Source organism: Rhinolophus sinicus, chromosome 12 (genome assembly GCF_057876585.1).
Source record: "Rhinolophus sinicus isolate RSI-liver-muscle chromosome 12, RSI-T2T, whole genome shotgun sequence".
NCBI classification, from domain to species: domain Eukaryota; kingdom Metazoa; phylum Chordata; class Mammalia; order Chiroptera; family Rhinolophidae; genus Rhinolophus; species Rhinolophus sinicus.
In genome coordinates this window covers 44,553,483-44,571,781 of record NC_142512.1, presented here as the reverse complement: position 1 = coordinate 44,571,781, position 18,299 = coordinate 44,553,483, and the positions used below count along the sequence as shown (strand labels likewise).

At 38.4% G+C, this 18,299-nt stretch overlaps 1 protein-coding gene across 13 annotated transcripts in view; it reads right to left on the bottom strand.

Annotated features, from left to right (window-relative positions):
- TANC2 (tetratricopeptide repeat, ankyrin repeat and coiled-coil containing 2) overlaps positions 1–18,299 on the bottom strand; it is a 341,550-nt gene that overhangs the window by 48,316 nt on the left and 274,935 nt on the right. For all 13 annotated transcript variants that reach the window (XM_074320171.2, XM_074320170.2, XM_074320174.2 and 10 more), the window contains 3 exons: positions 17,713–17,944; positions 13,409–13,575; positions 8,701–9,308 (listed from right to left, as the gene is read on the bottom strand). In XM_074320171.2, coding sequence (XP_074176272.2) covers positions 8,701–9,308; positions 13,409–13,575; positions 17,713–17,944 — 1,007 coding nt within the window. The remainder of the gene's footprint in view (positions 1–8,700; positions 9,309–13,408; positions 13,576–17,712; positions 17,945–18,299) is intronic.

Below are 18,299 nucleotides of genomic sequence, written 5' to 3'. Positions count from 1 at the left end.
CAGAGCTGTTTTTCACGTCATCACAGTTATCTGACCATTGTCTCCTCCTCCTCATAAAGTTACAGAGACTCCCTATTATCTACAGAGTAAACCGTAAAGTCTTAGACATGGCATTCAAGCGACACTTCCTGCCGTTCTTTCTGACCATGTGTTTTATTCTCTAACCACAGCTTCTCACAATTCCCCAAAGGTGCTTCCTATCTTCACACTTGCTTTTGCTCCGGCCATTACTTATTTGGTGCCCGCCTGCAGAGCTCTCCCACTCCAGTGCTGCTTAACAGAGGCAACTCATCCTTTTAGGCTGAACTTGAACGCCATCTCTTCTGCGAAGTCTTTTTCCGTGTCTAGGTTCCCATGGTCCTTTGTACTATGGCACTGTTGTTGGTCGCTATGTGTCTGACTGCCCTCTAGAGGGTGAAGACGTTACTGCTGGGGGTGTCTTATTCACCGAAGCTTCTCTAGTGTGGAGCAGAGTGGTGCAGAGTAGAAGTTTAATAAATGCTTCACGGATGAAGAAATGCTAAGCAGATGGGTTCCAGGAAGAGCAACACCAGGACTTCCAGACCATTTTCCAATTCACTGCCCAGTTCAGCCTTGAATTTGCAAGCATCTCTGATGCCACTGCTCAACTGTAAAATGAGCGTGGCTCTGACTCAAATATTGAGAATAGATTGACAATTCTCATCTTTTCACCTCTCATCTGAAAAATCCTGCCTGCAGTTAAACTTTGGTGATTGCTGCCTCACAGTCTGCTTGTTGCCATCAATTCTCAGCAAATGACACCCACACATCTTTGCAAAAATTCTTTCCTTCCTCTTCGGCTTATCAGTCAGTAACTGCTCTGGCATGTTCTTCTCATAGTTTTCTCATGGAATCTGAATACAAACTATATTTGTAGTCAGCTTGTCTCACATATTCAATGTGGAAATGGAGGAGCCTGATGAAGGTAAACCCGAGCAGTAGACTCTGAGTGAAGTATGCCCAAGATCTACCTTGGTAGAAATGGATCGAACAGCATTATTTATTCTTAAAACAGACTCTGGAGAGATTTGCTGCTTTCTCCCACCTTGCCTCACAGTCTCCTACTGCTCTTCTGTTCTTGTAATGCATGCCTGGCCCTAGGAAAATGGACATCTCTCCTCTGACAATGAAGTCTTTAGACAGTTGGCAGGGCTTCATGAGGCAGAAGAGCTATGACTCCATTGAACTGTCACAGTCTGAAACACCAACAGTAGGCATAGGAAGATTTATCACTTGTCTCTTCCTTTTCCATGTCCCGTAGCTCTTTGTTTATACCACTGGTACAGAGCTCTGCCTTGAATTATAGCTAGTTATAAATGTGTCTGTTAAAGCCACTAAGCTGTAAGTCTTGGTAGATGGCTCTAGCTTACTCATTTCTGTATGCCCTGCAGTGCTTAACACAGAGCCTTGAATATATTACGTAATAAATGTTCACTGAATGCTGGCTGAAATGCGTATCTTCACTTACTCCTGACATGTGGTAACAGAGTGAACAACACATTGTGAGAGGAGTTTCTCAAATATTTTCGGTTGCAAGCTTAAAATGAATACCACATCTCATTCCTTTGTTCACTAATTCATTATTTTTTAAAAAAATATTTACTGAGTGCTTATTGGGTGCTAGGCATTCTATGAATCATTAGGAAGACCAAGGTGAGCAAGACAGAAAATGTTCCTGTCCCCACTGAGCTCACTCCCATTCTACAGGGGAAAGTAAAGAAGAAAGGAGTATTTACCTGTAATGAATTAATAAGTGACTGTGGTAAGTGTTAGAAAGTAAAAAGGCTGCTAAAGAACACCAGGAGAAACTTACTTAGATAAGGTGACAAGTGGAGTCTCTCTGAGGAGGTGGTATTTAAGCGGAAATCTGAAGAAGTGAGAGATTTTGCCATGTGACGAGTGAGGCAAAGTGAGGTCGAGACGGAGGGAACTGTTAAGTGCAAAGGCCTAGAGGTGGGAAGGAGCTTAGCAAGTTCTAGGAACTGGCAGATAACCAGTTATGACCAGGAAATGGTGTCTGAGAGTGAGAATCAATTAGCTCAATTTAGAGAGGCAGGCAGAAGCTATCTTTGTAATACAGAGCTTGGCATTGATTTTATTCTAACCCCAACAAGAAACCGTTTGAAGGATTTCAGGAGGTTACATGGTCTGATTTGTGTTTTTAAAAATCACTTTGGCTGCTGGCAAGAATGGATGAAAGGGTAGACCAGTTAGGAGGCTGAAGCAGCCCATGTGTGAGCCTAGGGTATGTAAGCAGAGATGGAAGTAAGTGGTGGATACTTACAAGTAAAATTTGGGTGGTAGAACCAACTAAATAGGCTACAGTGAATACATGTCTCACAGTGGTGGGTTCTTATGACTGAGAGAATAGAAGACTCTTAGTGCTAATTTTACCAAATGTGGAGACCTATCTGCTTTTGAAAGTCTCTAGAGACAGCTGAGTAAGTTGCTCTACTCACAAAAAAGAAAATGTGCTGTCACATCCCACTAAGCTGGCAATAATTCCTGGTTGCTGTGCTATTCATCTTCGTTTGACAAGCTAGGAAAGTCTGTGGGATTCCCACCTTTTCATTCAGCCAGTGTTGTTGGTTCAGAGACTCATTAATAGGACAAATTAGCCGCTACTTCCTATGCAACGTTCAGTACGGTAGTTACCCCTTATCCGTGGTTTTCGCTTTTAATGATTTTAGTTACCTGTGGACAACTGCTCCAAAAATATTAAATGGAAAATTCCAGAAATAAACAATTCATACGTTTTAAATTGCATGCTGTTCTGAATAGTGTGATGAAATTTCACACTGTCCCGCTCCATCCCGCCCAGCACGTGAATCATCCCTTTGTCCAGTGTCTCCACACTGTACATACTACCCGTTTGTTAGTCACTTAGTAGCAGTCTCGGTTATCAGATTGGTTATTGGGGGGGGGGGGGGGAAGAGAGAGAGAGAGAGAGAGAGAATCTCCAGTGCGCACATTCACATATTTTTTACTATAGAATATTGCTATAATTGTTCTATTTTATTATTAGCTATTGTTAATCTCTTACTGTGCCTATTTTATAAGTTAACTTCATCATAGGTATGTATGTATAGGAAAAAACATGCTATACATAGGGTTGGGTATTATTCACAGTGTCAAGCGTCTACTGAGGGTCTTAAACATGTCACACGTGGATAAGGGGGGACTACTATCTGCTCAACCATCTATTCTACTTCTCCCCATTTTCAGATTTTTAGGTGAAGTTATTTTAACTAGCATTTGCTACACCAGGCATACTCACCTTAAAAAAAAAGACATATATACAAGTATTTATGTATGTATGTACACACACACACACACAAACTTTTAAAACATATAAGCAACACTTTCTCAGCAAAATCAAACAATATAGGAGAGTGCAAGTCCTGTGTTTTCATTAGTTGACTCTTTTCATGCCTGCCAAGTCATAAAATGATGCTCTCTCTCCATCTTATCATAAGCAGAACTATTTCTCTGTATATTTATTAACTTAGCAAACTTCACATGAGTAGGAATAAGTAGTTCTCTGTTTTAAATATGCTGGAGAAGAATTCTGATTACTAGGTTTTTCAAACTTAATTTTGGATTTGGAAAAGAAAAAAAATGTTATTGCTGTCCATCTTCAAAGGTATGACAGTTTTAAAGATGGGAACAGTTTGCGTATTTGACTAATAGATGTGGGTCCTATGATTTATGCTGGGAGAAAACAAATTTGTAAATTTGGAGGACATTCATGCATTGGCAAACTGGACATAGTCCAAGATATACATTAGCTTTCATATAATTTTTCCCTTGCATTATGTCATAAAACCATGACTACGGTCACTAGAGTAGTATTTCAGATTTGCATCTAAAATTTACTCTTGATGCTAATAGGGAGTTAGAAACTTAGATAATAAGAAAGAAAATACTTATTGGCAAATTAGACAAATCCACAATAATATTACAGATGAACGAACTCTCTCACACCTAAATCATGACATCAGAAGACTGATTTCCCCTGAGTGGTAGAAAAGAATTAGAAGGGAAGCAGACCTAGACCCAGAACAGTGATTAGAAAGTTAATATTTTCAGGCAGGTTAAGATCATCTACTAATAGTCAAGTGCTAGTAAAAGATGTTTGTTACACCTCCTTTCTCTTTGCTTTAATGCTTCCAAACCTCCTAAGGGCTGCTTTCACTCCAGGGGCCCCTTTTTTCTTCCCAGGATCCGTCACTTTGTTGAATTCTTTCCTAAAGCTTCTAGAAAGCAGAACACACCCTCCAATTCAAGGTTTGTTGTGGGAGCCTTCAGTGGCCATCAGAAGCAGTGATCTTGAGTTAGTGCTTTAGCGAGAGTAAGATTAAACATCTTCTGGCCTGGAGGCTCACATTTGGATGAAAAGAAACCAAACAAACAAAATCACCACAACCCTGCAACTGACCATTCTGTGCTGTGGTCACTTCTGACCCTTGTATTCTATAAGAAGCCAGGCGGTACAGGTTCCCAGCACAGTGAGTTTGCCATTATAGGAAGAATGTCCTCTTTTTTTCCTTAAATTGCTTCTTCTCTGACACTCTGCTGTGTGGCATGGATTTTGGAGCATCAGGTGTCCAATATGCAATTCACTGACTAACACAGCCAAAATAATTAGCAAAAATCTAAATAGACTATTTATTATAATAAATCAACTCTGGTCACAAAGAATCAAGTAAGTACTCAACTATCCTCATAGGTATAAGCAGGATGTGTGTAGCCTTTTACCTTTTTCACCCACCATGAAATTTGCTTCTCTTAGTTTGAGGAAGTCAGGACAACCCCAAGTAGTCTTCCAAATCACAACCTCAGGTTTTATCAGCTCATTAAATAAAGTTCACAACAAGCTTTATGTGTTTTATTCAGAAAGTTAAAAATAAGGCAGCTGAGTATTCTAATCTCTATATCAAATTCTTACATATATATTCCCGCATGTACATAAATATGTTGATCTGCAAGCTGTTTCTAGGGGAGGGGAGGGTTAAGACCATGAAAATAGATATTGAGGAAAGGACACAGAAAAAAAGAGTGGGGATTCATTCAGGGATAGCCGAAGCTATGGAGAAATATTAAGCAGCACCACTAGGCTGGGGGCCCCCAAATGTCGACTCTGTCAGAGGCAAATTTCAACTATCAAATTCATTAAAAGGTTGGATGACAAAGGCTGGTGACTTCTCTCAAACGCCTTACTTAAAATGCACAAGTTGCTTCAAATGGGTTTTCTACTTCCCTCTTATTAGCATAACAGAGATTAGTTTATTAGATTAGTGAGTTAATCTATATTTCAGTGACCAAGGGAATAAAATATAGGCCAGATTAATTTCAGAGTATGATAGAGTATGACAGTGATAAATAGTGGGAAACAGAAAGCAGAATAAGGTGGTGAGGTCTCAGGTTTGTGCTTCAAGGGGCACACTTTTATCTAGAGTGCAAATCCAAAATCTTTGATGTGATAAAAAATTTTTGAGTGATACTTTGCTTACAGTTTGATAAACACACACATACACATGCACGCACACGTGCACACGCACACATATACAACTACCCCCCTCTGTTACTAAGCCAAGAAAAGACATCTCTTTCTGTGACAGTTATATGTCTCTGCAATATTAGGTCATTCTCTCAGGGGTATGGATTTTCTGCCCTGATTCTGATACAACAGGAAGTCTGATATTTAAAATAAAGAAAACTCTGTCTCAACTGTAGCACTGACCTCTGGCTCTGCTACATATTTCCTCTTTCTAGCACTATCCTCAGGTTACTGAAGTACCTCCCTGGGTATCCTATTTCTGATGAAGATCAACTACTTTTGGCTTCAGTAGAATATCCTCATCTGTGTCTCGTTCCCTAATAAGGTCAAGTTCAGGGTGAACAAGTGAGTGTTGAAAGTCCAAGAAAATGGACTAGAAGAGACACTCTGTTGCTTCTGAAAGATCTCCTTACACAGAGATACGCGTGTCAGCCACTGGCCTACCTAGTATGATCTCAGATGCACTCAGATGCACGGTGGTCTAGTGAGATACATTAGATTCTCTAGAGATAAGCTGGACAGAAAGTGAACAGAGGGAGAAACAACATACAGAAGTAGAGGCTGAAGGCCACAAAGACAAATTCCGCTTAGAGTTCTGCTAATCAGACTCGCCTGAAATGGAAAGCAATTACAGCCAGTTTCTTTGAAAGGCCAGTTTGGGCTTTGCCAGTAGCATTAAATTCTTAGTGAATTTCCATCTCATTGACCCAGGGGGCCTCAAGCTCTGAGATCAATACTTTAGTAACAAAGCTGGTGCCAGACAGTGCTGGGCAGAAGACTGAATACCAACCGAAATGAAATGTAAGGAAGCTTTTATGATAACTCTTGGTCCAGTATTTTACTCTCTGTCATTAAATGATATATGATGATCCCTCAGCAGCCCTGAGTGTTATTCAATCGCCAGGCAACAGACTGCAGGCATACCTCGTTTTATTGCACCTTGCTTTATTGTGCTCCACAGATGTTGAGTTTTTTATCTACAAATTGAAGGCAAGACCCTCCATCAACAAAAAGATTACAACTCGCTTTATCGTGGAGGTCTGAAACCAACCTGCAATATCTGAGGCAAGCCTGTACACAGCATTTGAGTGAAAAGTGTTTGCTCTTCTTGTCCCAGTGTATCAGCCTGCTGCCAAAATGCTCCTAGTTAAACAATGTTGAGAAGGTAAACCTGTAAAGCCATGATATGGCTGTCTAAATAACACATTTTCTCCTTTGGGAGCTCTGAGGATTTCATCGGTTGCAAGGATACTGTTAATTCAGTGGTAGTCTGGCTGCCCTGGACCTCAGCTCTCAATCTGCTGAGATGTCCCAGGATGAGCGAGCAGAGCAGCCAGCAAAGTTTCACTGGAAACTGATTTCAAAGGGTTTATAGGCAATTCCAGATGGGTCTCTTTTTCTTAACTAAGTGGTTGCAAACTCCATGTGTTAAGCATGAGTAGCAGTACTAGTGCGAGTAATAATAAAATCCTCTTGGGAATACCATACAATTCATAGGAGAGACTCGAACTCAAGTTTTGTTTTCTTAATCTTGTGCCCCCAAATGCTAACAGCATGAGGCTGCTGCTATAGGATTCAGTTAAGGTATACTTGTACAGTGTATTCCTGAAAAGACAGGAGAGGAAAAAGTATTTCCTAAACACTGTACACTCTGTACTATTCTAGGTATTATACTTACTACATGACCTCACTTAATTCTCAACAACTTTAAGAATTACCATCTCTTTTATGTAGATAAGAAAACTATCTCAAAAACATGTAACTTTCCAAAGGTCACAGTTCTTAGAAGAGGTAGGATTTATGTGAGCAGTCTGACTCATAAATTCATGTTCTTTCCATCAGATTGTTTCTTTAAAAGTTTCCCTCTCAGAGAAATACCACGAAATCTATTGCCTGGTGTGATATCTTCACTGGAATCTGGAACTAATTTTCTAATGAATCAGCATGAAGTAGGCTGAGCATCATGCCCACAAGCACAGTTGTCTCTAATAAGGCTGGGTGAGAATATGCCAGGAGAGTAATAAAACCCCAACACAGTCAGAGAGGTCTCTGATGAGTCTCTCTGATGAGTCATGGCGGTGGCGGGTGGGGGGCGGGGCACAGTCAAATTTGGCCTATCTTCCTTTGGAGCCCGAAAAAGCTCTGCATTTGTCAGCTATGTTGTTGGTGTCTTCTTTGTTTTCAGGAAATCAGGAACATCCCTGCTTTTGAAAACACCAACTTTATTAAAGGAATAATTCTTTTACGAAGGCAGTGTGGAGGAATAGAAAGCATACCTTGCTAGGATGCTAGAGATCTAGGTTCTACCCAAGAGAACGGGTAGAGCAGTTTCATATCTAGACTGGTTTGTTGAGCTGAGATTCTTAAGTCAGGGTCAAGCTCATCAGGAAAGAGTGCTGGGGTAAACCAGTGATGTCTGCCATGGCTGCAGGACAGGGGAGTGGTAGTAGATGCCACATATTCACCAGCCCTATTCTAGTCCCTCCTCCTTTCTCGCACCTATTAACTGATGACACTGGGCAAGTGATTCAGAATCTTAAGGTCTTTATAGTAAAATGGGGGATGACACCTTATCTAAAGGTAGAGTGACTAGACCAGCTGATCTCTGCAAGTCTTTTCCAGCATTGAGGTTTAAGATTCCCTTTTGCAGTGAAAATCTTAGCAGTGGCTGGGCTTTAATGGGGTTAGTCATTGGTATCTTTAACAATGGTATGGCTTTTAAAAGAGCAATCACTGTTTTAAAATGATTCTGCTCTAAGTTAAAGAGATGAACAGTATAGTAATTCTTTCTTCATATATGAAGAACATTGAGGAAGTCTGTTAAATGGATAGTTAATTATAGCCTGGAATCACCAGTACGATCAGAGAAAATTATTTAGGAAAATACAGGAATGTATGGGAGCATTCTAAATATCTATGCAGCTTTTGAGTCTTAAGGAAATAACACTGTGAGGAAATAAATTAATCTCATTATACCCTTGTCTTGAGAAGAAAGAGAGATGACGTTTCCTTTATGTGAAATGTTCAATGAAGAACATTTCTCATGCTCTCAATACCCATGCTTCATGCGATAAATACAAAATAGGCTCACAATTGCTTGTTATAGATCTATGGCTTACCTGGGATCACAGAGAAATTTGGTTTTCTCTCCTTCTTCTCTCCAGATAAGCCATTCTCGAAAAGAAGGATGTACAAACATACGAGTCATGTCTCTGCGCTTGATTAGAAACATGGAGAGGTTCTCCATTCTCTGCTGAAAGTCCTCCCATTCTAGTGTGCCTTCAATGCTGCCAGCATTGATGGCTTGGAAGATATGTTCGTCAGTCAGGGGGTGGAGAGAGGCCACTGCCACATTCAGGAGAGGCATCACCCGGTCAAAGGAGGACTGGGTGGGGAACTTCATATTGCACTGGAGTAAATAAACCTCGGAGAGAGAAACAGGAACTACTTTGTAGCTAGAGCTCTTTAACACTAGATAGCCTTTCTCTATGAGGTCAAATGTGAGTTTCAGGTATAGATAGGACCCTTGACTGAGAGTCTTGAGATGAGAACTGAGTTTGCCAAATGTAGTATTGTCCATTTTGCCATTAAGTGAAATGTTATTCTGGATCTCAGAGCTGCTGTGTATCCGATGCAGGATGTAAGCCTGCAGGTCCTGGTCTATGGCTTCATTCTCTTCTAGTCGATCCAAAAAAATCCTATGGAAAGGCAGCAGCTTGGTAATTTCCTAAAACAGATGGAGAGAGAAAGAGACAGAAAGACCTTCAATTTCCCCTAACTTTTATGATAACTATGGGGTCCAAAAATTTATTCTGAACTTCCAAGTGGCCAGAGGAAAGAAGGAAACATGATCAAATCTTAGTATCCATAGATTCAAACAAATTAGTTGCACAGGAGAAACACAACTTTTTCTAATATTGAGACTTAAGATAATTTTTTTTATGGGTATTCATAAAGGATACCTTAGGAGTGACTTAATGGTTGATATTCTAAATAACACTCCTAAAATAAACAGAAAATGGAGTTCGATAGATTTTTTTTGTTTTAATTTTTCTCAGCGCAAACCATGGCATAACGTCAAAGTACAATTCAGTAAAAAATAAAAATATGGCTTTCTAACCCTAATAAAATGACTGCATTTTAATGTAGGCCTTTTGGAGATGCCTTAGCACAAAGGAATACTTCTAATAGTGGAAAGCTTGGTATCTTGGTGATCTGCTTGGAAATGATATTGGGGAAAGGTGACAGGGCTCCGTGGTGATTCTTATGCTCTGGATTCTATCTTATCTGCTTACAGACTTGGCTCATGTAAATATCCACTCTGTCTCCTGTATCAATTTCTTCTCTACTGGATCACACAGATGACCTCATAATTCCTCCCTCCAGCTACAATCCTATACCTCTGGTCCCATTTTTAGTAAAACTTCACATAAAGTTTTCTCTATGTCCTACTATATCGAATTCCTCCCTTCCCATTTGTTGCAATTAGGCTTCAACCCCATCACTTCACTGAAATGGCTCTTGTCAAGGTTATCAATAAATAATCCTCGCCTTGCCAAATCCAGTCATCAAGTTGCAGTTCTCATCTATCTTCCTCAGACTCTCAGCAGTATATGACACAGGTGATCACACCTTTCTCCTTGAGTTACTTTCTTTAGCCTGCTTCATAGCATGTTTCCCTCGTGTTCCTCTGAGCACAATGGCCACTCCTACCCAGGCTCTTTTCCTGGCTCCTCTTTCATTTCCCAGTCCACGCTGGGCTCAGGTCTCCCTTCTTTTCTCTCGTCTAGCTACTCTCCCTCCCTAGAACAGTTTATTTGGTCCCATTGTTCTAAATATCATCAATATGCAGATGATGCCTAACTTTATGTTTCCAGTTTAGTCATCTTCCCTGAGCTCTCATTTTTTATGTTTATTAAACATTTACACTTGGAAGTTTTATAGACAACCTTAATGTGACCAAATCAGAACTACTGAATTTTGCCCCCCTCCGCAAGACCTCCCCATGTCGATAAATGGTATTACCACCGACCCTACCACCAAATTGCAGGAGGTATCTGTGATCTTTCTCCTTTCCTCAAACCAGCATTTACCCCGTTGCTCACCAAAAGATTCACTTTTGAATCTTCTCTCTTGCTCACACCCACATTCAGCCCATCATCAAATACTTGTGATTCTCCTTCAAAATGTTATCCAGTCATGACCACGTAACAGGTCTGCACCATCACCATTCTAGTCTAAGCCACCGTTACCTTTCACCTGTACTTCTGCTTCCATTTTTGATCTCCTACATTTCATCATCTACACAGCAGCCAAAACAATGTTTTAAAAAGGTAAAACAGATCTCATCACTTTACAAGGCTCTTTGGAGAGGTCTTCCCTAACTGCCCTATCTAAAATAACTATCACCCCTTTACCCTATTTTATTTGTCTTCATAGCACTAAAACTACCTACAATTTTAGTATGTTTAATTTTTCACTTATTTATTGTTTGTGTTCCTCACTAGAATGTAAGCTTTATGATTGTTGTATCCTCAGCTCCTAGAAAGTGCTTGACACACCTCAAGTACTTATAAAACGTCTGTGGAAATAATGAATGATCAATATGAGGGTTCATTTGTTTTTATTAGTCTCAGGTGTACAAAGCAACGTAATAGTTAGACATTTAAACCTTTCATAAAGTGATAACCCAGCCCCGCAAGCTACTGCCCCTCTGACATCTTATACAGCTGTTACAGTACTATTGACTATCTTCCCTATGCTGTACTCCACATCCTGTGACTATATATACACCTATATACTTAGAGTTGACATTCAATATTATTCTACTTCAGCTTGAGGTGTATAGCACATTGGTCAGGCATCTACACAGTCTATGATATGATGAGGGTTCATTTTTTAAGGTCTATGAATTCTTTCACTGTCAGAGAAGGATGAAAATAATTTTTAAAACTTCTTGGTTGAAGTGAACGAAGTATCTGGGGAGTTATTTAACGCAGGTCTTAATTTATGCAGACACTGAGATTTGAACTTCGTAGATTAATATATATAGTACTTTCCCTGTTACTTGGTGTAGCTGAAAAATTAAGTCATCTGCTCTACCAAGTCGTACTTAAAATGTCTTTTGAGATTACACATGATGTTATGTAAGAACATAAACGAGGATAACATCTCCTAAGCATACACTTAGTAAAACTTGCCAGAGATCGTGTTCTTGGAAGTTTCTTTTATTCATTCTTCATCTTTAACAATCAAGCTACTGACCAATAATGGTAGATTACATAATTTTTAATTGTAAAGAAGCATTAATGTTGATTCATCCACATTCTTTAACTCAAATTACTTTGAGATTAATTAAAAACATCTGCAAGGTGGTGGCCAGGAGTATAAGTATAGCTTTTAGTCAAAGAAGGCAGTAAAGCTAACTGCTCAATATATAGGAATGCTACTACCGTGTTTTCCCGAAAATAAGATCTAGCTGGACAATCAGCTCTAATGTGTCTTTTGGAGTAAAAATTAATATAAGACCCAGTCTTACTTTACTATAATATAAGACCGGGTCTTTAATATAATATAATATAATATAATATAATATAATATAATATAATATAATATAATATAATATAATATAATATAATACTGGGTCTTATATTAATTTTTGCTCCAAAAGACGCATTAGAGCGAATTGTCCCCTAGGTCTTATTTTCGGGGAAACATGGTAAGTGTCTGGGAGAGGAAAAAGGGAGGGAGCTAAGACTATTTCCTGTACATTAGCAATTGATTGTTATAAGGGGGTTACATCAAAATACAGTAAATCCTCACTTAATGTCATTGATAGGTTTTGAAACTTTAAGCGAAACAATGTATATAACAAAACCAATTTTACCATAGGCTAATTGATATAAACAAGAGTTAAGTTTCTATGGTATCTCATTAATGTTATAATGAAACAACGATGAACAAAGAAAGCAATGACATTATTCGAGGACCTGCTGTAGTGGAATGGTTATATAATATGTGAGATTTTAATGTTCATCAAAAGAAGCGATGGTTAGGGGAAGAACAGCTGAGAAACTGTTCCAAACCAAGTGTGAATAGGTAAGGAATGGGAGATACCAACTCAGCGACAGTGGAATGTAAAGAAGGTGGAATCATTTATCCTTAGCCCATATGTCTTTATAGGCTAAGTTTCATATTCCTAGTCCTTCTTCTAGGTCATTAAGTATTCAGTGAGTGAGCAGGGAAGGAAATAAAAAAAAAAAATTGTATCTCCTAGTTGTAGTAAGTTAAATCCAAAGCCTAAATATTGCCAATATTTCTTAGAATAAGGCATACACAGAAGAAAGTTCACCTTCATGCTACAGAAAAGTTGTTCAAGTAGAAGCAGAGGGAGGAACTAGAAAATTTGACTCTAGACTGTAGATTGAACTGACATTGACTGCATGGCATTAAACGATAAAAAAATATAAAACAAAAGCCAAACAGTACATTAGAGTGTTAAGGACTCTATTTGCATTGCTGTCTGTCCTCAGGACAAATCTAGAAAAATGGACTTTCTTTTCATGCTGTTTTGGACACACTTTATCAAAACTTATCCAGAGCAATGGGAACGGGAGTCTGAGCTAAGAAAGAGTCCTATACAGAGAATGCTCTCTAGATCATATCTCTTACTCTCAAAATATGTTCTTCGGGAATTATTCTTGCTAGGGCTCTAGGACATCATAGAAGTTTGGAAAAACTCATCACTAAAGTAACAATAACCCAGAACTTTTTCAGTTTAAGCACTTTTCAAGGGAAATAATTTATGATCCAAAAGCAAACACATACCTGTAAACTGGTCCTAACTGTTACAATTAGTTTGAGCCAGGAAGGAAATTTTCCAATCATTTTACTCAGAAATGATACAATTGTATCCCCATAATCCGGTTTGTGGAATTCTGCTTCATTTAATCCATCAATTAAGATGATGAAATCTTCATCTGGAATTTTTCTCTCTGAGATAGAAAGAAAGAAATGACTTAATTACCAAGTGGATAAGTGCTTTTGGTTCTTTGATTACATATCTGTTTGGAAAAAATATTAAAAAATATCTTTTGTTTGTTTACTAAATGTGCAGGGTACCTAATTTATTATAAAGAATTTAGTGAATTCATTTTGTTTTCACATGTGAAAGCTTTTGTCACATATATAATACATGAAATGCATGTATTATCCTCATCATTTCCCCCCATGGTATCAGATGTGAGACAGCCTAGCATTGCATTTATAAGAATTTATACATGGTAGTTAATTTTTCTCTTATATTAATACTTAAAAAAGGTTGAAAAGAATGTGCTGACTTTTTTTTCCTGATAGCATTAAAGAGAACAGTATCACATGTTCCTTTGGGAATTAAAAAAAAAAAAGGGTTTACTTTGAAAAACGAGACATAGACTACATGTGAATGTGTAGTGGGAAGGAAGGGATGAACAGAGAAAAGGAATCTTAGCCAATAGATCTGAATTAGCCAAGCTGGAACACAAGATCTTACAGAACTAGAAGCCTCCTACACTATCCTTAAAGTAGCTTCAATGAGACGAGACCCTTGTGTGATCTTCCCAGGGGAGAACTCATGAGGGAAAGATAAATATCTGCCATGTTTGTGTCCAGCTCCCTCCTGGACTCTATGCTAAACCGTCAAGATCAGTTTATCCCTAGGGCTAGGGTGTAGAAGGGTTGGTGAGAGTTCAGGCTTCCAATCTCATTAAATGCTTACTGATTCTTAAACTACATTGAATACGGAGATTAAAAATCCCCAGGTTGAATTAACATTTTAGTACAAATGAATTGTGAGTAACAAGTGAAAGTTACTAGTTAGTAGGACCTTACAAGTTCTGAAGGGAGGAAGGCAGGGGAAAGAGAGAAAGAAGTCACTGGATGGCGGAAGTGGGAAATATCTGAGGAGGAGAAAGATGACGCTGGGGATGGAAGGAAGTCTGCGGACTTCTGTACAAGATTGGCTCTTTCAGCCTTTATAAGAGTCAAGACCAACTGAAACTCTACATATTTTGGCTTCACATTTGAAAATACGTAGATTTTATTTTTTTGCATGATTAATAAGACTTTCTATTTCCTCCCTAGAGTACAAACTACATAAAGGAATTTAATTTCAATGTCCTAAGTACTATAAGTCAGTTCTCAAATTATGAAGAGTTTTAAATATTACTCTCATCTGGTGACTTATTAGGAAGAGAAATGAAGTAGGATTCCAGCTCTAACTATTAACAATGATTATTAATGAAATGTCATTTTATATGATGTGGTACTAAGAAAACACATTATTCCTTTAGGGAGTGCGAAGAATTTAGAAAGAGAGAGGAGTTGCTTGGCACTAATTGGAATTTACCCACACAACTGGGGGCTCTTATGTTCTTGCTTTTGAGGATCTTGGCTCCCACAAGTGTAATTGTGTCTTTAATTTCCATAGAGGAATTTTTTAATTGCATTCTGCTGGGCATATATAATAGATCTATCCCTTGTTCCCGAGCACCACCACCAAGCCCCACCCAGTGGTGTGCTGGAGCCAGCATGACTGGTTCAGGAGAGCCCACTGCAGTATTTTTCAAGAACTGGTTGTTAAGCAGCTGGTAGCCTAAAATTGGCCAAGGTGGGAATATTTATTTACTCAGTGGAAACCTCCTCCTGCAGCTGGCTGTTAAAAATTTACCCGCACACCACTGTCTCCACCACTTCAATTATACCTCCTTTAACTTAACCCAGGCTCCTTCATAAGAAAACCATGATTTTCAAGTGGAGAAAAAGGCTGATAACACACCTGTTGAGATTTTCTTTGGGAAAAACATTTCAAACACAATTCTCAAGCATAAAGATCAAGAACATTATGATTTAGACATTTTAAAGAACAAAATAATTCAATGGCCAATAAAATTAAATTTTTATTTGCATAAATTCCCAGCAGATTATATTATTTATCCCATGAGTAAAGTAGACAATATATCATTTCTTTTTTTTTTTTTAAAAAGAAATATGTGCCCCACTTAAGATAATTATATTGTTCGAAATCTTGGCTCCCCCACCTCCTTTTTTTTCTTTTCTGAGATTGCCTTCCTTTGAAGGAGTTACTTAGAAATCACCTATTAAGAGAGGTGATATGAAGTGTCAAAAAAGATTTCATCTGTGAAGACATCAGGATGGCATGTTTATCTAAGAATATATTTTTTAGGATTCAGAAGAATAAATGCAAAGAATTTCCAAATGGTACTAATATTGCAATCAGAACTATTCCTTAAAAATATCCTTTTCCTTTGCTAAATGATGAAGTTTCTCAATTATCAACTTAAGAGGTGAGACCTTAATGATCTTTAGACTGTGCCTTTCACATGCAACTGCCATATAAGAATGCTTCTGCATGTTCTTTTTCAAACTTTTGTAAGTTATTGAAATACATATTCTAACTCAGTAGCTTTGAAAAGATTTTACAGACTAATGAAATTTTTTTTAAAAATTAGGGACAAATAAAGGATTGCTACTTCATGCTTTGCTATGTAAGAACATTTAAAGTACAACTACTATCCACTACCACTATTATTTCACAGAATAAAAACTATGTTAACATTGAAAAAGTAGGGGAGACATAATCTACCTAATCTTTACATACCTGTATATGCAAAATGACACCTGTATTTATATCCACACAAATTCTAGGCTGTTTCTACTTCCTTATTTTGTCAAGGCAAGGACTAATGAATACCTTAAACGAGGTGCTTCTTAGAAGCCACTATGCTAGCTGACGAGTCCCTGGAAAGGTTTCCTAAGCCCTTTAACTCTTCTTTTTAATCCCTTGTAAATATATATTCACCAGGGATTCCCCACTGCCCTCACATGTATATTTAACAAACACTTGAACTATCTTCCTTAGTAGTCCCATCCTAAGACTCTGCCTTGGTACTTGAGAGAAATAAGAATTACAGGGACTGCAAGAGAAGAGATGGTAGCTAGTACTGAAGTCAGAACTGAATCCTCGTACATGAGATTTTATTACTGGTGTATTGTACAGAAATTATCAAAAATGAAAAGAAGGCTCCTATCAGACAACATGTTTGTTCAGAAAAGCTGCACATAACATGTCAATTATCTTCCTTTTAGTTCTGATAGCAAATTAGTATCTCCTTTCATTTCATACTGGTGGATGAGGAACTTCAATGTACAAAAAATACGCTTAAAAATATTTGTGGGGAAATTCCAGGATTTAAAAAAGTTTAGGGTATGGTAAAGCTGTTAGGTAGCAGAGGTATAGACAGAGGTCATGAGAGTTGAGAGAAGAAACTCTGATATCTGAATAACCAGCACAGAGGCTGAACTAACCGGAGGTGGTGGCTAGAAGAGAAGTCATAATCACTTGTTCTTATGAGTATCTCTGAAATCCTCGAGAAAGGTAAATAAGTCTCCCAGGGATCCACAGGATTGCTCAGGAATCTTATGCTTACTTAAATATTTTTCTTTGGCTTCCAGCACTAGCAGAACATTGTTAAGGGGACGGGGCAGAGACAGGTGAAGAAGGGGATATCTGCACAGCCAGTACCAGAATTGCAGAGGAAAGGGAGAGAAAAGGCACAAGCATGAGGGAGAAGGATTCCATTTCATTTCTTTCCCCACTTAAAAAATATATTTTTATGCCTTTCAATGGACAAGGGATTTTTAGTATATACACAGTGTTGTGCACCTATGGATGTAATTTAATTTTACCTGAACTGCAGAGTAATAAAAAACACTAAACATCAAGACTGAGAAGGTTTCTAACCACAGAAACTCCGTAACACTGAATTGGAGCCATGGCTTTACTGATTTATTTGAACTCCACAGAAAGGACTGAAAGATCTACGGTCTTCGGTAAAAGAAAAATGCATTATATTTGCAAATGGGAATGAGAATTTTTATAAAGAAAGGAGGAAGTAGCAGTTCCTGTAGGAAATTCTACTTTTTCAAGCTGTTGACTGTATCCTGTAGGACATCAGCTATGGAACATTCAGTTTTGGCAATGTGATGAAAAAACAATCATTTCTCTAACATGCCTCAGGTGAACCTGGGCTCCAAAGCCTCCACCTTTCTCCTTCTTTGCAACTCATCTGTACCTTTGTGGAGACTCTCCAGGGGCTCCAGGACGCCCCTCCGGAAGGAGGCCATGGGGTCTTGAACACAGGACCGAAGGCTCAGCATGCTCTGTAGGTGAGGCTCCCGAAGAAGCTGCTCCCGATAGGCTGCCAGCTGAGGTGAGCGACAGAGCAGGGCAGCCACGTTGTGGACAAATTCTGGCACCAGGCAGGTGTAGGCATTATCTGCTTGGCAATAGTGATAGGCAACCACCTACAAAAGAAAGATAAGAATGCAGATAGTTTATCAGTAGCAAAAACAATAGCCATGGTTATCACATGATCATTCTCTAACATGGTCTTCTGTCTCCTCATTCCTCAACTTTTTCAAGTAAAAATAAAAGCTGCTAACTTGGAGAATGCCTGATTTATCTAAGATCAGAAATTTGATACAATATTTCTATTGTATATATATGATATCATCATTCACAATTAAAATTTATAAATACAAATTGTTTTCCCTCTGGATTATAAAAAATAGGAAGCCTGAGAATAAGTATTTACATTAATCTAATGTTTATTCAGCATGGAGCAGTATAGGAAAGAGTCTGATCTAGTAACTAAGCATT